Raw genomic sequence first — 21,158 nt, forward strand, 5'->3', positions numbered from 1 at the left:
AGACTCGAGAATTTCAGGGTGAATATTCTTCATGGAACCTATTGCACGCTACTAATTACTTGATACACACCATTTAATATATTTTGTATTGAATTTTAGTTTTTTTTTTTAGATTGTTTTTTAATTATTATTATGGATTCTACGTGTAGGTGAGGGATTGCCTATCAATTATATATATTTACTAAGAAAAATCTTGTAAATACTTTATATATTTTCTTGGTGATGTGACTGTTTCAGGAGTGTTACAATGTGTATTTTTAATTTTTTTATATTATCATATTAAAATTATTATCAAAATATTAATTTAATATTTTTTTCAAGTTATAAATATTTTTTAAAAACATATAAAAATAGAAACCGATGTTGTAACAAACACTTTTCATTGTAATCATGCGTGCAATTTCGTATGAGTATAATATAATTTATTTATATATATAACTTAAACAATGAGCAAAGAATTGCAAGATTGTAAGACAACTAATTTGAGAACATTTTTTATTATATTATAATTATGCTTGCCAATGTGATCTAATATGTGATATATAATTATGATTTTTTAATAATTAAACATTTTAATGATATCCAAAATTATATTTAATGAAAACAAAACTTTTTTCTCATTTGACAAATTAGTTCAATTTTTTTTTTAAAATAAAGCAGGCAACAAGTTAAACTAAATTTTTTTTCATTATATTAATACATTTTCTCAAAACTTAAAGAAGATCAACGTAATAGTTAAAGAAGTATACTTCCTTATCATAAAGGTTCAAACTCCAAACAAGAATGTGAAAATTAGTTTCTCAAAAAATTATAGCCATTTCATTGATACCTTAACTTTAATTGAATCACGAAATTAATCTAAATAAATAAAAGTTAAATCCAAAAATATTCAGTATTTTTTTTTTTTTGCAAAATTAATTTTTAGTCGTTAAAATCAAATTTAAAGGTGTATTTACAACTAAAATCACTTTAAAACACACAAACATATGTGATTTTAGACTAAAAACAAATATCGCTCCGTAGTTAGTTTAATAATAGTTATTTAGTTTGTATATATTTGCACATTGGTCCTTATGGTATCCTTAAACTGTAAAATCTTACAAATCAAAACTGGTTTTTTAAAATCAATCCAGCCAAATTTTAGATAAACCATAGATACTTATAACTGTATAGTCTAAAAAGGAAATTTCTATAATATATAATCAGATAAAAGCTTGTAAATTGCATTAAACTATTTTAAAAAAAAATATTAAGGAGCTGAAAAAAATATAAAAATACAGCGGCAGGACGGCACAAAGTGCGCCACTAGTCGCTTTTTTATCCAATCGCATATTTCGCATGCAAGAAGCATACATACTTGAAAGTACCAGAATAACCTTAATGTCTGTCTATTGTTTTCTGCGAACCCATGCCTTCATAACTGCCCCCACAACGACCAACTGAATCCTGCCAACTGTCAACGACCCCATGTTATTCAGCAGCTGAATTTTAAAATACTCTGTGAAAATGGCATTTATGACGCCATATTTATGAGGAGATGATGTAAGAAGACCTAGAAGAGCGGGGTCACCTACCACGCTGATGGAGAAACGCTAACCCACGCGCCCTAGACATGACCAGTCACGTCTGACAGCTGACGTGCTCGTGGGTGCACGCGTGTCCACCGCGCCTGGAATAAATATTATTATTTTTTCTTTTTCTTGTGCCTCTACGACGTCGTCGGGAAAACGGTTGACCCGTGTGCTGTCGTAAAAGAGAATGTTTTAGGATAAAAAATGAACGTATCGTTGTTGGGTGATCATACGAGGTTGCAGCAACCTCTTTTGAATTATCAGCTTGTGATTATTACACCGTTACCCAATGATATCCTTACAGGTGTGATGATTTTCATAAGTGTTTTCAGATTTGGCCGTTTTGAGATTGTCTATTTTCTGATGGACATGGATTTTTCATATGAAATTATACACATTATTTAATGATTTTGAGGTAGATATCATGCATGATATTCTTTACTTGATCTAAAATATAGATAATCATTTCTTCTCAATCTTTTTATTACTTGATTAGTGAGCCCTGTTATTTCTAATTATTTAACTTCTAATTCACTCGAGTTGGCCCATATAATTTTTTTTTCAGAATATTTGCTATTTTACACCTTCAACCTTTTTGGAGCCCATCACGACCCATTCACTTGCCAAAAATTTTCTATTTCACTGATCATTTTGAGATAATTATTCATTACTCTCTTGTCTTTTTACTAACAATATTTATGTTATTAGTTATCTTGAAAGGATCAAACTGCTTTTTATAAACAAAAATGTCTCATTGTCTCATTGCAGGGAATGTTCCTTTTTTATTGCTACTTTGAAGAGATTAAATCTCATTTTAAATACAACATTACCCCCTTGTACTGATCATTACCTCTAAGTGTGCTTTGACAATTATTCGGATAAATAATGACTTCGAATAACCTTTTTTTTTTAGTTTTAGTGAAAAAATCTTTATCCATAATGAGTTTTGAAATCTTGAACAGCTTGCATTTTGAAAACGAAAATTGTTTTGATGTGAGTTTAAAACAATCTTGCAACTCCCTGGGAATTTTTGGAAGAAAAAAAAGATGATTTATTCTTGTGTCGGAGATATTGAAATTGTTGAAGGTACATAATGAAGTGACCTTCTGCTTTTGTGGATTTCAAAGCAAGAGGTTTAAGTAAAAGCTCGAGGTTTTGTTTGAGAAAAAATTATCTAACTTTTTTCTAATACTCATTTCATCAGCATGAATAATAATGAGTAGCTTGCTCGCAATGTCACGACTCCTATGAAAAAGTCTTTTGCATTTTAAGAGCATAATTTATTGGTCTAGATTGCTTGTTGTCTTGATTAGAAAGGACTTTTAAATGCATGTGATGTAGACTATGACTTATGACTATAAAAGAAATGGATTTATAAAGCTCAAAAAGTATTTCAAGGTTTAAAAGACTCGGGATCGCTATCACCTGTTTGACTCATTGTGTTTTTCAATCTTTTTTTTTCTCTTGTCACTTTTCTTTGATTTGCCTTTTTTTTGTTTTGGTAGGGCATCATTATTTTATTTTGACTATCACTTTTGCTTTTGATTTGAACATACCTTTTAGCATTTGAGTTTATCGGGCTCTTTTGGCTTTCTCATAGTTTTTTTCATCAATTATTGATCATTGAGAAATGTCACTTGCCTTAGTGTGGAGTGTGATCCTAGTCGAGATTTTTCTAAAGAAAAATTACCCAGGCTCAAAAGGGAATCACAAGGGATATATTCATTTTAGAACGTGAAAGGAATAACAATGATGACCTTTTTTCATTTCAAGCGCAAGCGGTTAAAACCAATAAACTTTGACCTTATCTGGTATAATTGTAACAGCCCGGCCCAACATGCCATATATTGTCCGCTTTGGGCCTTACCGGCCTCACGGTTTTGTTTCTGGTGACGCGAGCTCACTTCTGAGCCTGACGTCCCAAAACGCGTATGACAAGTTGACAACCAGCACTCTTAATAAGACCAACTACCACTCCCTCACCCGCCGATATGGGATATTGATGCATTACATGAGTCTATGATCATTGAATCCACTACATGCAATTATGCATACAATTAAAACATGTCTCAAGAGACATAGTATGAGGGTGACTTTCGTTTTGCAATTCATATATTCTGGTTTAGATCATGCAAGATTACAAAGGTATGTTTGCGGGTTCTTTGGTATCAACTAACATCCATAAGTAAATGAAAGATGTGCAAAGAGAATTTCTTGTCCAAAACTTTGTGTTTATTGATTTGATGAAAACTTATACATCATAGATAATGTTTCTTTACAAAATCAAAGTTCACAGGCCTAATCAAATCTTCTTCATTCATTCCTGTCAGCATTAATGCTCCTCTTGAGAATCATTGGCGAAGCCAAGATTTTTTAAATGAGGGGGCAAACTATTAACAAATACTTGATATTATGTATTATGTAGATATGCATTATATAGAGAAATCAATTTGAAAATACATGTACTAACTCATATCAAACAAAATTAATTTAAGAATGCTTTCAAAATAAAAAAACTTACGTTATAATTGTTTTTTTCGAGTTTTTATATTTTAAAACCGCTTCAAAATTAATTTATTATCAATCTCATCGAAGATATTTTTCTCAATATATACAATCAAACTGTCATTTATTTATTTTTAGTTTAAGGTGGGTTCAATGCTTGTGTTTTCTAAATCTTCCAAGGACTAGTGAAGTTCTTGGCAACAATTCTATGCTGATATATGGTAGAGAGTAGCTAAAATCATAGCTTAAAAGGATTGTCATGACAAATTAATGCTGTTATTATTGACTTATTGTTTTTTACAGGTGGGTTAAACATAAATGTTAAATATATATTTTTTATTTCTCTATTGTGTCCTTAATTTTTTGAGTTGTCCTATACTTCATTTTTAATCACTAGTAAGTTCATCACCATCCATTTTCAATATGAAATTCATAGCAAAATACTTATTAATTCATCAAAACCCATTTCATTTCATATCCATATGCATATAATATTACCCATACACATATCAATTTAACAAACTTTTAAATTATCATAAATCCTACATTTTCAATAACTAATCGTAAATGAATAAAACTAAAATTAAACAATAATATAAATAATATAAATAAAGAAAATTTACCTAAAACATAAAGCATAAGGTTTGAATGGACTTACAGCTATTCGATATACATACAGATATTCATGGCAGTGTTTGTAGATAACTATTATTTTCTGAACAATTTTGTTTTATGTTTTTATTAACGGTTTAATTAACGGTGCTATTCATCTTTTTTCTATAAAAGGATGAATTAGAATGAATGATTTTCGTATCCATGCAAGATCCAAGCGTGCAGCTCATGATGCTAGCCAGCACCCATCGTGATATATTGCTAATGTGTGCCGTCAACCTCTGTTCTATCTTCTTGTCGACCAAGGAAATGAACCATGGTGCCTGTAGTCATGTCATCATCTCCCAATTGTCTACGGATTTGGCCGTGGGCACAATATTTTCACACGTGCCATCTTGCCACCTATACTCGATTAGATTGGACCCCCAACATCAACAAGAGATGTATAAATTGGATGGATGCTTTTGCTTTTGTATCTCCCTGTAATCGCATGCTAATCATTAGATTCATTCTCTCCCTTTCTCGGCAAGCTTCGTTTTAATCCATGTCGACATGGATCTCTCTCTCTCTCTCTCTCTCTCTCTCTCTCTCTCTCTCTCTATATATATATATATATATATATATATATATATATATATATAATTGAGTTTTCCATGAATGTTCTCTAGGTATATTGGTTGAAAAGCATCGATGCTTTCGAGAGAAGTTCTTATGGGCATCACACTATTTGACAAGGTTATTATTGTTAAAAATATTAAATTGATAAAAATCAATATAAGAATTTTTTTAACTTTTTTTATTTTACAAAATTAATTGATATATTCAGTCATTTCTTCAATTTAGAATTAGAGTGACTGTTTTGTAGTTTGGTAATGTATAGTTATTTTTTAAAGTATTTTTTATTTGAAAATGTATTAAAATAATATTATTTTTTAAAATTTATTTTTGATATAGTGTATCAAAATAATCCAAAAACATCTAAAAATTAATTTTAAATAAAAAATAAATAAAAATTTAATTTCTTTAAAAGATACTTTTAAAACGTGGTAACATTATGGTAAAAGGGAAGCCAGATTTTAATGGGCAAGGCCCATTCTATCAAAGGCCCAATCCAAGCTCAGACCTTCTTCCCTTATCTATATACTACTCTGTATTTTTTGAGGGGAAATGAAATAAATAAAGAAAAAATCTTCTCTGCCCAAACCAGAAACAACTGCCATTACCATGGCGCGAACTACAACTGCCACTCTCTCTTCACCTTACTGCATCCTTCACCGTTCCTCCTTTTCATCTAAGCCCTCCTTTCTTCCATTGCGCATTTTCCCCAAAACACCATCGCCCCCCACTTTTCCAAGTAAGCCCCCCCTCTCTTTTCAACCACGTTGGTATTAAAACAAAGATGACAACTTTGTTGTTTTTATTGCTGTTGCTGTTGTTTTTCTTGCAGGGATTTATGCTTTGTCTAGTAATGATATCAAAGTGGGCTCCAACATTGAAGTTGATGGGGCTCCTTGGCGAGTCCTAGGTAATTATGTTTTTTTTTTTGCTTTGATTTTGTTTACGTTTCTGTTTTTTATGTAATATTTGATTTTCTTTTTATTACATTTCGGGTTGGTGTAGAGTTTCTGCATGTAAAACCAGGAAAGGGGGCGGCATTTGTGAGGACCAAGATGCGTAATTATGTTACAGGAAATACTGTTGATAAAACTTTCCGAGCTGGAAGTACGGTAATTCATCTCTCTCTATGTTTTTTTTTTAAGGAGTTTGACTTTACTTGTCTTTGGCTCGTGTAATTGGTGTTTGATAAAATGTCTATGAGGAAAGATTAGTTAATCCAGCAATGCTGTAATGGGCTGGCATAAAAAATGCTGCTTTTTTTTTCTTCTAATTTTGTTTCTGCTCGACCATTATGATTAAATAGATACTAGTGGCTCAAAATAGGCAAAATTTGTGTGTTTCTTGCAATGGTTGGTCGGGGAATTTTTGGTACATTTGGTGTTGGACGCCTCCCTCTTGCGTGAAGGTGGGACTTATGGATAATTTTCATGGTGGGTTCCCATGTTTATGTGAGAGGCGGGGTGGGGGGAGTACAACTTTTGGTGTAACTAATATTTTGTCTGGTCGTAAAAATTTAAGGTGGCAAACGGGCATTTGGCAGTTAATGTTAATAAGGGGTAGGATTAGGTGGTGATGGATAAGAAATTCAAGCATCTGGATGAAACAATTTTTTAAGTTATAGGAATTTCAGTCCCCCTTTTGTTTCAGCTTGAGGTTATGGTTTATTTGCTGATCTTGAAATTTGATTAGTTGGCGGCTTCTTTGATATGTAGATTTACAGCAAAGGCATGCAAGTGTCAACCATAGTAGGTGATGCTTGTGTTAGAGGGAACCCTTTTCTTATGTTCTCTTCTGTTTTTTGTTTCTGCAGATTGAAGAGGCAAATGTATTCAAGGAGGCAAAGCAGTTCACGTACAAAGATGGAGTTCAGTTTGTTTTCATGGACTTGGTATGGCTTACTGTGCTCATAATCAAATTTGTTAGACTGCAGAGATATTTTCAGTCATAATCTGCTTTATTTCCTTCTTGAAGATTGCAGGTTTCTGGTTGGTAGATATAGCTGTTTATTAGCCCCATTAATGAGTGTTTGAGCCTGAATATACTTGGTTTTTATTTACCTTCTTTTCTTAAATTTGTGTCATTTGACTTGTCACAGAGTACTTTTGAAGAATACCGTCTCAATGAGGCAGATGTCGGAGATAAGACAAAGTGGCTAAAAGAGGGAATGGACTGCAATTTGCTATTTTGGAATGGAAAAGTAATTCCCAATTTCCTTCGATTTGGGACACTATTTTTGTTCATATATTTATGTGCAAGTATTGTTATACAGATGTCCTCATTGAACTCATTTACTTAATTGGATGCACAATTAACCTGGCTGACATCCATTTGCAAAAACAAGGGTTGATATTTTGTGCTGATGCTGCTATTTATAAAATTGCTTGTTCATTTTCTTGCAGGTTATTGATTTTGAACTTCCAATCACAGTTCAACTGACTGTTGTTGATGTGGATCCTGGGCTCAAAGGTGACACTGCTCAAGGTAATGTCATTTGGCTTCTTTAAGGAAAACTTGAGACAAACTATTCTCTGGGTACAAATGCCTCATTAATTTATCATCCTGTAGAGATAGAGTCAAGCTCGTTTGTAATTGTGTGTTTAAGTTTTCCCTGGCTGCATGTATAAAAAGTGCAGTTACAGGAAGCAGAGTAGAAAACCAGGTAAGTCTGTTCCCGGACCGTAATCATAGGCTAGCCTGCCAACACATGTTTCCACTGTAATAAGCACGCGTTCAGATGCCAAAGAAGAAAGAACAAAGTAGTGAACTGTGGTCATTTCGTTCATTGAGTGCTTAGCTAGCTATCATGCCATATGTGGATACCAATAGGCAACTGATTGGGTTAATCTATACTTGACTTTGTTATCTTAGCTTTTGTTCCGTTATTTACCAATTACAGCATTGCTGTTCTTATGTTTTCTTGGCCTTAACATTTGAGAAATGAATTTCTTGTGACAGGTGGAACAAAGCCAGCAACTCTGGACACAGGTGCTGTAGTTAATGTTCCATTGTTTGTTAACATCGGCGCAGAAATATTGGTAGACACAAGAACTGGACAATACATGAGCAGGGCATGAGTTTTGGATTTGGAGTTTTTTTGTCTATCGGGCTTAGATAGCAGAAGAGTTGCCTGCCATATTTTATTGCTGTTAGTTCTATAATACACATGTATTCATCATCTGAGAAATCTCATAGGGCACAGTTCTTTTTGTAAGAGAGACAAGGTACCTTTTCTCCCAGGCATTGCAAGGCAGAATAGCATTTCTGAATGAAAAGGGTCATATTGGCTCTGCTGTTGTATCATTTCCATATTTTGAGTCAAATTTGTGTGACATTTTTCATTAATTATAGATGGCAGGTAATACCATCACTGAAGTATTGGTAAAAACAGGAACTTCCACGCTCAGTAACGCAATGGCATTGCATAAACAACTACCATGAAGCATTTTTCTCATCGTCGAGGCTTTTTGTGGGGAACCACACCTCGAACTAATGCAGCACCATAGACATTACATGCGCCCAAAGTCCTTTCCTGCCGATTCAACTCATGAATCAGTAAGTCATAGGACATTCTACTTGGGATTTTACTATTTTCATACATGAGAACTAGAACATAAAATGCCTTGTCTACCTTTCCTCCGACACAAAGTGCTCGAATTACGTTGTTAATGGTGATTAATCTAGGAATATATCCCAATCTAACCATCTGGTGCAAATTGATAAAAGCATCGTCAACTTTCTTAGCCACCCAAAGAGCTTGAATCACTAAGGCATATGTGCTCTGCTCTATGACAAAACCCCGTTTCTTCATTTTCTCGAACACTTCATAGGCAACCTCAACTAGGTCATTTTCTTTAATAGATTTCCTACATAAACCTCTAACAAGACTATTCATCAACCTCTCATCCGCTTCAAGTCCACTCCCCTCCATTTCATTGAAAATTCTCAACCCGGCTAGAACTTTTCCCCAGAGCAACAAACCATGCAGCAATGTGCTGTAGCTAATATAATCAGGCATGCATTTTCTCTGTTTCATTAACTTCAGCACACCAAACCCTTTCAATGGTCTCCCTTCCTTGGCATATCCATCTAACAGGGTGTTAAAAGTGACCACATTTGGTGCCAACCCCATCTCCATAGCCTCATTTAGCAACTCCATTGCCTCATCTGATCTGCCTACCTTACAAAAGCCATCCATCATGGCAGTATATGTATAAATATCCGGCTCTACAGTGGTTTTCTTGATATCTTCCATTAGCTCGAATGCTTCCTCTATTCTCCCCACATAACACATCCCCTTTAACAAGCAATTGTATGTTTGAATGTTTGGCTTGCACCCAATCCTGTCCATGACCTCAAAAACTTGAAAGGTATTCTGCAATTGACCCATTTTGCAGAATGAATTGATTAGTATGGTCAATGTTGCAACATTTGGATTAAACCCTTTTTGCATCATCTGGTCTAAAACCCTTTTGGCCTCACCAGGGTCCTTTTTCTTGCAATGACACCTGACCATGATTGAAAATGTCCAAGAATTTGGCTCTAAACTGTAACATGATAAACCCGAGTACAATTTCAAGACAAGATCAGACTCATTGGCTGTGACCAAAGCCATGAGAACATCATTGAAGTCTGAGATGTTAAAAAATCCAATCTCTTTATCAAGAACCCTGACAATGTAATCAACTCTTTCTTTACATGGTAATGCTTTTACTGCATTTAAAAGATCCAGTACCTGAAATTTACTAGCTTTCTCATCAAAATCCAGGCTTTCTTGTTCTTCTTCTTTCATAGGCAAGCCCTTATGTTCCTCACCCTCTTTTGGGTATAATCTTTGCTCCTTGTTACCAAGAATTGGACTATGTAACACTGTGGTTTCTGTGGGATACGATTTTGTGGTGGATAGTGACGCTGCTGGAATGAAAACAAGCTTGAGGCTAGAAAATTTGTGGCAACAGAGCTTGCTGGTGTTGTTGAAGAAAACGGGGTGGTTGCTAAGTGAAGGAGATGGAAGGAATTCAGACAGCGGAGAGCATGGAGAAGGCAAAGACATCGACATCATGTCGTGAGCGAGGGAGAGAGGACAGGGTGGTGGTTTTTTCCAGTGTTTGGTTGTTGATGACTCGATTCACTTTATCCCAACTCACAACGCCCGAGTTATGGCTCCCGAGGTCGACCTGATTTTAGTGTTTGTTTTTTTAAAAGAAAAATTAATATAATTTTAATAAAAAAAATTAAAAAATAATAGGTTAAGAGAGTTCCAATCAATTTAAGCCAGGATCAAATAAGTTTTTTTTTTTTATCGAGTTAATCAGAGGTTTTTTTTTACTTGAATTAATCTTTGGATGAATCAAATCTTGAATGACCCGTCAAATTCATCCAAGTTTTATAATTATATTCCAAAAAAAAGGCAAAAAAATTATAAATGGTATGATCACATGTTATTTTTTTTATCTTATTATTTTTTATTCTACATTAATTTAGAATATACTCTAGTTGATTTATATATTAATTTTTTAAAAAATATATATTTTACATTGAATTGATGTATTGAAAAAAGAATAGATTTTCATTAATATTGGCTTTAAAATCCAAATTTAAAAGGTCAACAAAGGAAACAAATCGTTCTTCTAATTATATCAATCCCTTAGATTCATATGATATAACTATCTAATTTATTAATATTTATAAAATCCAAATAAGGAATAATAAGAACAAAACTATCTTGCTTATTATCATTCATTTGAAACCCTAAGGACATGAAAATGCCATAATCCTAAGTGAAAATGAAATTAATTCCATCTCACTCGAGGCTCTAAGTCCAAAGAGTTATCTGAAGATGTCATTAGAATAAAATAAATTGATAAAGAGGACCCAATTGAGAAATATAGAAAACTATTAGAACCTAAATGATAAAATCTGTGTTTGAAATGCAATTAAGGCCATGTTTGTTTCCCGGAAAGTAGTTTTCGGAAAATCACTTTTCAAAATTTCCTGTGTTTGTTTGTCATTGGAAAAGTTAGTCAACGGAAAACACTTTCCGATCAATGGAAAACACTTTCCAGTCAAAGAAAAATTTGGTTTGGTTTCCAGGAAAGTGCTTTTTTTTTTTGCTGTGTTTGTTTTCTGGAAAGTGGTTTCCGGGAAACTACTTTCCAAACTTTTCTGTGTTTGTTTGCCATTAGAAAAGTTGGTCAACGGAAAACACTTTCCAGTCAAAGGAAAATTTGGCTTGGTTTTCAGGAAAGTGTTTTCCTGGAAAATTTGGGCGGAAAACACTTTCCGGAAGTTGTGAAAAATTTAGAAATATTATTATTTACTGATTATATCAAATTTGATCCTCAAACTTTTGATTGCTATATATAATTTGTTTTGAATATTTATTTTTTAATTTTATCTCTTAAAATTTAATTTTTATATTAATTTTGGTCCTTATTTTTATAATTGCTATTTACTTTTTCCTTATCATTTTTTTATTAAAATTTTTTATCTATCAAATTTGGTCATCATTCTTTTGATTGTTACTTATTTTATTTGAAATAATTTATGAAATGTTAATTATATTTTATTTTAATTTCTTCATCTTTTATTTTTTTAATTTTTTAGATTTGATCTCTATTATTTTGATTATTATTTATTTTATTTGAGATAATTTATGAAATTATATTTTTTTTCAATTTCATTCTCATTCAACTTTTTAATTTGTAAGATTTGTTCCTCATTATTTTAATAAACTTAAAAAAAAATAAAACATTAATAAGTTATTTTCCAGCTCATTTCAATTCCATGACATAACCAAACACTGAAAAGTGTTTTCCAACTTATTTTTCATTACACTATCAAACATCGAAAAATACTTTCCCGGAATTTACTTTAAAAAAAAAAACTACTTTCCAGCAAACAAATGGGCCCAAAGAATGGGCATATAGGTCAGGGACTAAATTGATGTTTTACATACTAGTACTGCAAATCAAAGAAATTAGAATGAAGTGATATCCATTGATTTCAAATTTACCAAAGCAACACGATTTAGTCCTTATAATTTCCACTAATATTGAAATTTTATTACCAACATATTGTCTATATATATATATATATATATATATATATATATATATATGAAAGGTGTACATAATTAAGTAATTTTCCTAATCAAATATTTAAATCAAGAAAAAGGATCATATCGTGGTAGTAAATCTGGACATTAAGATGAGCTAGAGAAGCAAATGTAGCTCTTACAATTAATCAAAAGACGGATCAAACCATGTTTAAATCCTTAATGACCTACTAAAAGCCTTCCAAGATTTGGGATCTTTAGGATTAGCCATGCCTTCCTTTTTTGCAGCAGCAGCAGCACCACCACCACCGCCATCACCTTTACCCTTTCTACCAAGAATGGGCCTGAGCAACTTCTTCAGGAGCTTGTCAAAACCTAACCCACGACGACGGCACCCTTGCTTCACATGTGTTGCCAGAGGAGCTGTATCCTGCCCATTTAGTTTTCCCTTGAGCTGAGACCGAGACGCACCTGGCTCCGAGAGACTCCTCCCCAGTATGGCTTGGTTCAGCTGCACCTCAAAGGAGAGTCTCTCAAACTGGTCTAACAATGTGCTTTGCTCATCCCCAAATCTTTTGAGAACCACCGCTATCTCGTCCATTTCTTTTTTGCTTTCACTCGCTAATGAGACATGGGAGAACTTACTTAGGTTTATAGATGGGGTCATGGCTCATAACATGGAAGCTTAAAGGGTTCTTTTTTGCTTTTGAATGTGGCTCGAAGAAGCTAAGACTTGGAAGCCAAGCTTGATGGAAAAAAGAATACCAAACAGTGCTTAATCCAATCAAGAGGCAAAGTATCAATGACGGTTTATATCTGCATGGAAACTGGAAAGGCTGCATTAAATGTGAGCAGCAGGCCAGAAATTACTGCTGATAGATTCTGCTTCGAGGGTTTGCGTTTGAAGTTTGAACACAAATTATACTGGATGATGTATCTAGCAGTATATTAATTGTGGACCAGTCTCATAAAGATTGGAGAACAGGTAGATTTATGAACATGGTCCACCAATTTGGTTCAAAAAATTGGCATGATCCACCTTGTTAATTGGCTCAAGAAATTATATGTTATGCACGAATCAAGCTCGTCTGGATATAATTCAAAATACCATATAGACTTAATTATGTTGCACATGAGTGATAATTTAATTGTTACCAAGCAATCAAGCACGCTAATTTTCTGTAGAATTATTTGATTCAAACAAGAAAAACCCATTTAATTTTAGCTCATGACCTCATATATATTAATAGTTGATACCAAACAGCACAGAAATGCTATGAAAAGTTGTGATCATGATTGTTTAAAGGATTTCTCGAGGCCAAAATCATATTTTTTTGTTCTAAATGCCTTTGACAAACTGTTTAATTATTTGCTCACTTAATAGTCTATTAATTCAATTTAAACCTTGATCTTTATATACATTGAATACGATCTCAAACTAAGCATTTTCTTAAATGTTGGAGGAATTATTGGGGTTTTTTTTTTATAGAAACCAGAAGAAATTCAAGTTGGACTAATGTAGTTGTAAGAATATTTCTTTGAAACATCCTTGTAAAGTTGAACACATAAATGATAATTTAAAAAACAAATACTTTCGCTAACCAATCCTCATACATGTTAATACAATCAAATTAGATAATGTTTATTTTAATTTTTTAAATAAAAATAAAAAAAATAACCTTATTTCACTTCCAAATCTCAATTTGTGTTAAGAAATCCTTATATCAATCTAAAACCTGAAGCTGGTAAATAAAGTTCTAATATAAAATTTATAATATTCTATAACACGTCTATCTTATATAATATTAAAAGAGTTAAGTTCTAATAACATGTAAAAAAAAAAAGTTATTTCAATTCAGAAATTTAAATAGCGAGGTTATGATATATAATTTATATTATTTTTAATAAATTGTACGCCTAAATCTCAATTTTCTTTCATATAAGATTTTTATTTACCAAGTCCCACTTGAAAAATGGTTCCATACCTCATGTAACCCTAACAATTAAAAAGCAAATTTCCCACCCCCAAGCTTCTTGTTCTCCTTCTTCTTCTTCTTGTCATAACCAAGCTTCCAATTAATCAAAAGAGATGGAGAAATTAATGACCACAAAAGGTGAAAAATATTATTGGAGCCACAAGCCATGAGAGAAGTCATTAGCCCTTAAGCCATGGATGCCATTAAAGCTAAAAACTTTCACTTTATTGATTCTTCCTTGTTTGAAAGAGATTATGTTTTATTCCTTAAATAAAAAAGAAAAAAGAAAAAAAGGGTCTTCGTCTCCTCCTTTACCACCCTTCTCCCACACAAAAGTAAGCCATTCCTTTCTGGGCTTACACATACACCAAAAAAGCAAAATTCAAGGGCACATTTTCCATCGAGGCCCAACTATAACCCAAGCCCAATTTGGGCTTCATATAATCCAATGGTTAGCCCATGTAAAACTTTAACGCGTTTGATCTGTCGTTTGAATGCTCAACAGCTCAAGCATGAAGCACCCTTCTCTCTTGCCATCTCACACCTGACATGCAAGACAACTAAAAAAAATTAACATGAAAAATCCTTAACCCTAAATTTCCAAATTCTTAAATATCACAAATCCATGTAAGCTTCTGCTAATCTGGAAAAAAAATAAAAAATAAAAGAAGCAAAGATCTGTACTCCTATTCAGTAATGGGTAGAAATGGAATTTCAAGACTATTTTTGTTCTTTGTCGTCTTGATTTTATCCTCCGGTGTTTCTAACGCTTCCTTTGTCTCCACGATTCGGCATTTGGCTGCTCCTAAAGACCACGACGGCAACATCTCCGTCAAAATCCAAGTAAACTCACTCTCTGTTTATTTTACGTTTTTGTTTTTGTTTTTGTCTATTAGAGAGGAATTAATTTAATGATGTTTTTTTAGAGAGAGACATAAATGTTTTATTGTTTTTGTATTTTATTAAGGTATCCCCGTCGCCAAGTCCAGATCCTGCTAAGACACTAAATACGACAAACACTGAGGATAATTCGGTTTCAAAAGTTGATAATTCCACGAGCTTAAATAATAATAATAATAATAATAATAATAATAATATTGGTAATATTAGTGATAAAATTAATGGTGAAAGGGGGGTTGTGGGACTAAATTCGACTCGGGGGAATGAAAAGGAGAGTCGAGATGAGAAAAGGGATGATGAAACGAAGAATGTGAGTGAAGAGAAGGATCATCGGAAACCAGATTTGGAATCAGAGGCTGGTGGGGAGAATTGTACAACAGTGGGCGGTAGGAGGTGCACGGACCTCAAGTCGTTGACTGCTTGCATTCTTGGATTTGATAATGGTAATGGTTTTTATTATATTATGCAATGTGTTTCTATTTTCCCTGGCTGTTTAGTTCCCTTTTTTCGAGTTGCGATGCTTGGTTTCTTTTATGGAGTTGAGGAATTAATGGTTGATGAACATTATCTGTGCTGCTGGTTGTGAGTGGTTATGGTTTTGGTAATGTGACGTATTAGGATTGCAGGAGGCGAAAATGGAAATGAATGAATTTTTGTGTCTTGAAATGCTGAACTCGAATGGTAAATGTAAATGGGATCTTTTGGTGGTTTAGAACTTAATTTGTTATGTTGAATGGCAGAAGAGAATCAATCTTAGATTACTGTATCAGCAATTATCTGAGGATTAGGTTCTTGGTAGCAGCATCACATTACGATAGGTGGTAGACAATCATGTTATACATGTGTTGAGTGCAGCTGATTGCTGCAGTAGTGCAGTTGCTAAGGCCAGCCACTGTCACTTTTTTTTCTTTTTTTAAATAAAAGAAATAAGGACTATGCAAGCCTTGGAATTGACAGTCCATACTGTTTTACATTTCATCAGTTAGTGTAGTTTGCAGGCATGCGTGATTTAAAAGCTGTATAAATCTAGTTCCTTGATGTAATGAAAATGGGAAGTCAAATTCAAAAGGAGGCAAGATCGATATATCCAGAGAAACAGTTGGAGCTTCTTGCATATAGGAATTTATGGTAGTAGCAGTCTTGCATGAGTATATACTTTCAGATGTCTATCATTGACATGGATAGTCAAGTGCTTCTTGGCCCCTGTAAAGTCATTAAGTGGGATTATGGTATTAAAATGATGGCATACTCACCTTGTCCATCTTTAAAAGCAAAGTCATCTATATTTTGAAGGTTGCATTAAACTCATCAGAGTTGTAAAATCTCATGTAATTCCTGCTTTATTTGAAACAATGTCTTTATTTTCGTTGTGATACAGTATAACCTTTTAATATTCAATTTCTTTTTCTTAAGGTCATGTTCCAATCCGATTACTTGTTCTTTAAGATATTGAGTTTCTGCTAGAGTTCGCTGTGTAGAAATTCATGTGTGATTAGCACAAGGGAATTAATTGTGGATTACTCAGTGAGTGTTTAGGAGTGTGGTAGCTTCCACTTTTGGGTCCGTTCCAAAAGTGTGTTTCACTTGAAAAAGCATCAAATTGATGATTTTTTTAGTGCTTTTGTTGGTTTTGATGTGTTAAAAGTCGAAAAATCTGAAAAAAATCATTTATGCATTTTCAAGCGAAAAACACTTTTAAAAAGCATCATACACCACAATACCAAACTCACATCACTTGCAACTGTGTTGAAGTTCAAAACAATCAAATTATTTTCTTGGTAGTAAAGAAACAATATATTAAGGGCTGGCAACTGTGTGGTATCTTTGGTGGGTTCTACTAATTGCTGTACTAGTGTTTTATTTTATTATTGAGAATCTTAGTGTAGTTATTTTTGTTGTGATGGCTTTCTTTCTTCCTTTCTTTTCTTTTTAAGGAGTGATAGTATGTAAACCTTGGAATCACAAATCCAAGCTGTTTTAAGTTTAATCCATCAATTAGTTAGTGGAACATTAATATGTGCATAGCATAAACTATTCAGTATACCTCCTCTGAAAAAAATAAAAGAGTAGTATACGTATAAAGCTTTCTCTTGAAGTGCTTCATTTTACTCTGAGCATACATTATCAAGACAATTACCTTGATTAGTTTGTGCCCTATGTTGTCTGATGAAGTAGGTTATCAGAACACTGGCATATTCTGAAAAGGAGACTCCTTCGTCTATTTTTTAAGCAAACTCCTGATATTTTAAAGTTGCATCAAGCCTGTTGAGATTGTATTAGATCTCCTGTAACTCCTATGCGTAGTCTCATGATAGTCCTGTTCATGCCTGTTTAAGACTTTCATTAATTCACGTCAAGTTAAAATTCATTTCCCCCTCACTATCATGTCTATGTTTAAGTGACTCCTGTTGTGTGTATTTCCTTTAATTTTCAGAAGCCCTTATGGTGGCCTTTCTTTCCTTTTCTGTTAACCATTTAAAAAGTTCAGGCACCAGAACCTCAGCTGGAAATGATGATTCTTGGATTTTAATGGCTATTTTGTCATGGCATGAAGAGTTTCATGCTATAACTTGCAACCCTTGAGGCTATTCAACTGCAGCTTGTTTGGCTTATAATATGTAGCTATTAACAATTTTTATCAGGAATGAAAGAAAATATGAAGTCTTAGATATTTCATTTGAACTCCAATCTTGGACCTCTTCATTTGAGTAGCAGGAGAAGTACATATGGATTATAGGGGTCGGTGGAAGCACCAAGTCTTGGTATCGAGATGAGATTGGAGCACATGCCTTATTGATAACTGTCTTATTGGAACTTATGAAGGACAAGTGTCATCACAAGCATTCTTTGGAGGTGCCTAAGAAATTCCCAATCTATTGCTTACTGTCATCTTGCTCTTGGCCTTAGCAACTTCCAATTTAAATTGGACATTGGTGCATCATATTTAGCAAGTGATCTTGTCCAGACCCCAATCCTCATATAGGCAGGTTTAGTCCTCTGTCATTGCATGGGAGCAGCATTTCTTTGGTTTAGGATGTCAGTGTGGAATGTCCTGTGCCAGAAATCGCTTCTCTATGTCCATGGATCAATTTTTCTGTTAAAAATATTATTAAGAAGTTAAGATATTTTCAACAATTCAGATTCTTGCCATTTCTCTTATCGTTACACTCTAGAAGGCTGCTCTGTGGAGACTGGAGGATTGATGGTTTTGTTTTTTTCCTTAAACTCGCCTTCTTATGAACCTCAGGCATCTGTCTTATTGATGTTGGGCAATGTAGCCTTCTATTGATAGACCACAAGATGCAGGTGTGACAGCTGGCGTGCCTCAGCATTTTTGCTTGTTATGGACAGTCACGCAGTTTCTGCTTCATAAGGGATATTAAATTTATCATGTCTTCTTCTCTTGGAAACTGGCAAATCATAATTTTTTTTATGGTCCTCCAAATACAAAATGGACTTAAACTTGAACTTAAAATACCTTGCATACAGTACAAGCTAAAACACACATTTCAGCATGGTCATATCACAATTTCTGGACAGTGATGGTATATGTGACTGCAATATCAGAACTGGATCAATGACCACTAACCATGGTCATTATATACTTGTTAATATGTGTCACTGACTAGTCTCCTCTTGTCAACTATCAGGCGGTGAGTTTTTGTCTGCAATGTCATGTAGGTTATTGCTGCTTATGCGATTATATGCAGTAGTTCATCGGTCAACTTTTTTCAATAAGCCATAACAAGTGCTTTTAGTTGTTTGAACCGTGCTCAGATAGCATTCTATTTTGCAACCTTTTGGTTACAATTGTCTGTCCAACCTTTTGTTTTTTGGACCTCTCCTGTGACTAGCAAGTAGATAAAGACATGCAGTGGAAGAACTTCATTTACTTATGTGTTGTTCATTTTCCAACTCACCTAGAAAAGTTATGCTGTTATCTGTAGAGGGGGTACTTAATATCACCAGTTTTATATAGTTCATCATCTATTCTCCCTCTCCTTGTAGGATCCCATTGGTGGACGGTTCTTATACAAAATTCTGGGGAACGCACTTTGTCAGTGGATGTGCTTGCCCCAAATCTTATTGACAATTCTTTGGTGGAAATAGCGAAACACCAAACTAAAACGGTACGTATCGTTTTCCTGTTTCATCGTGTTGTTTCTATGGTCGACTTAAAACTGGCATGAGATATGGAATACTTAAACAAAATTGAAAAGCTGTAGCCAGGCAATAGAAGCAAAACAGAGTAAGAAAACAAAATTAGATTAAGCTTCTTCCAGTAACATTCCGTTGGCATGGTTTAAGAGCAGTTTCAAAAGTCAGCAAGAACTCACAAGGTGAGTTGTTACTGGTTCTTGGCTTCTGCTAACTTGAATGCATATAATTGCTGGAAGGCAAGGAAGTTATATTGAGAACGGGCTTAGATCCAGTGGAAAACTTTAAATGTACTAGAAACAGAAACTTACTACCAAGTTGTGATATTTTTCTTGCCTTCTTCTGGAAAATTTAATCTTGTTTTGACATCGTGGTACCACCTCTGACAGATTAATTATTTCTTGGGGGAAGGAGAGGGGTGGGTAACAGTGATGTTTCATATTGGTGATCTAATAATTGTACAGGCTTCACCCATTGCAATTTATGGGTGTGTTTGTTGCCTCATTTTAAAGCAGAGTTTCAACGTTTTCTTTTCAGATCAATTTGACTGTTGGTCAAAGCACAGAGGTGATATTAAATGCTAAAAATGGGGCCTGTGTTCTGCACTTGGATCCTCTTGAATCTCAAGCAAACTTTTTCATGAACCTCCCTTCTTATGACCAGCTAATTACCCCCATCAATGGTGCATACTTCCTGATTATTACAGTGGTAGTTTTTGGAGGGACATTAGCTTGCTGCATGTGTAGGAAGGGGAGACTGGAGGCTGGAATCGCTTATCAGGAGCTTGAAATGGCTATGCCAGAATCTGGTGTTGCAAATGATTTTGAAACAGCTGGAGGCTGGGATAAGGTCTGGGATGATAATTGGGATGAGGAGAATGCAATAAAGTCACCAGCTGCACGTCATTCAGCAAGTGTGTCAGCCAATGGCCTTACTTCTAGGACTCCAAACAAAGATGGATGGGAAAATGACTGGGACAACTAGGATTTTTGCAGGGAGAAGAGAAAGAAGAAAGTTCTACCTTCCCAGGATGTGGACAAGGAGGAGAACAAGAAAACGAATAGATATACAAAATTTTGATTGTAAATCCTTCTGACAAGAGCGATTTTGGCATTTGTAGTTTTGTGCAACGGTGAGAGTCCAGAGAAGTGTTGAAATGCGTAGATGATGTAATCTTTCTGCTTTTTGTGAAGTGTAAATTGCTCACATTTGTTTTTGTGCAATCTGCATTCTTTGACTTGCACTTGAAAACATATTCCATTGCACATTCTGTTCCTCTTCATTGAAGGGGAAACCCAATTCTTGTTTTTGTCCAGCATAGAAAGGGAAACGACATGGGACATATAGAAGTGGCCTAAAGGGGCTAGAAGGGCGGGCAGTCGATGAACATACACAGGTTGAGGATGAAGGATGATCTCCTTTTAATTATCATATTTCAGGCATGAAGTCAACCAGGGGAAGCAGAAGCAGTATGGTAGGGGCTGGGGCTTGGGACCCAAAAGCAGGAACAAGAAATGGTGCCTGTCATTCAATCCAAGAATGCAACTCCCCACTCATATTTGGTATGTTCCTGTCATGCGTTATGGATATGGATGTACTTTTACCTTTATTCTAATCACCAGGTCCCATGAGTTGGAGTCGCATCAAGCTCAGTCCTCTGTATTCTACATCGTCTTTTGATTGCACCGTGGACAAAAGTTTCTCCCTGTCGTTCAACTATTTTGATTCCAAGTCATTTTTCAGTTTAAGAATGGCAAGCAGGAC

The 21,158-nt window shown here is 34.2% G+C and overlaps 3 protein-coding genes across 3 annotated transcripts; 2 read left to right on the top strand and 1 right to left on the bottom strand.

Moving 5' to 3' along the window:
- Positions 1–5,838: 5,838 nt before the first annotated feature.
- LOC7472473 (uncharacterized) lies at positions 5,839–8,606 on the top strand. The gene is made up of 7 exons (XM_002323040.4): positions 5,839–6,042; positions 6,136–6,213; positions 6,309–6,415; positions 7,117–7,194; positions 7,402–7,503; positions 7,706–7,787; positions 8,262–8,606. The coding sequence occupies exons 1-7, from the start codon at positions 5,913–5,915 to the stop codon at positions 8,378–8,380; spliced, it is 696 nt and encodes a 231-aa protein (XP_002323076.2). The 5' UTR covers positions 5,839–5,912; the 3' UTR covers positions 8,381–8,606.
- Positions 8,607–8,754: 148 nt separating this feature from the next.
- LOC7482593 (putative pentatricopeptide repeat-containing protein At3g16710, mitochondrial) lies at positions 8,755–10,362 on the bottom strand. The gene has a single exon (XM_024587212.2). It carries the CDS (start codon positions 10,360–10,362, stop codon positions 8,755–8,757), a length of 1,608 nt encoding a protein of 535 aa, XP_024442980.2.
- Positions 10,363–14,813: 4,451 nt separating this feature from the next.
- Positions 14,814–20,645, top strand: LOC7482594 (uncharacterized). The gene is made up of 4 exons (XM_002323042.4): positions 14,814–15,179; positions 15,304–15,679; positions 19,245–19,366; positions 19,932–20,645. Exons 1-4 carry the CDS (start codon positions 15,033–15,035, stop codon positions 20,376–20,378), a joined length of 1,092 nt encoding a protein of 363 aa, XP_002323078.3. The 5' UTR covers positions 14,814–15,032; the 3' UTR covers positions 20,379–20,645.
- Positions 20,646–21,158: the final 513 nt, after the last annotated feature.

Source organism: Populus trichocarpa, chromosome 16 (genome assembly GCF_000002775.5).
Source record: "Populus trichocarpa isolate Nisqually-1 chromosome 16, P.trichocarpa_v4.1, whole genome shotgun sequence".
Classification (NCBI taxonomy): Eukaryota; Viridiplantae; Streptophyta; class Magnoliopsida; order Malpighiales; family Salicaceae; genus Populus; species Populus trichocarpa.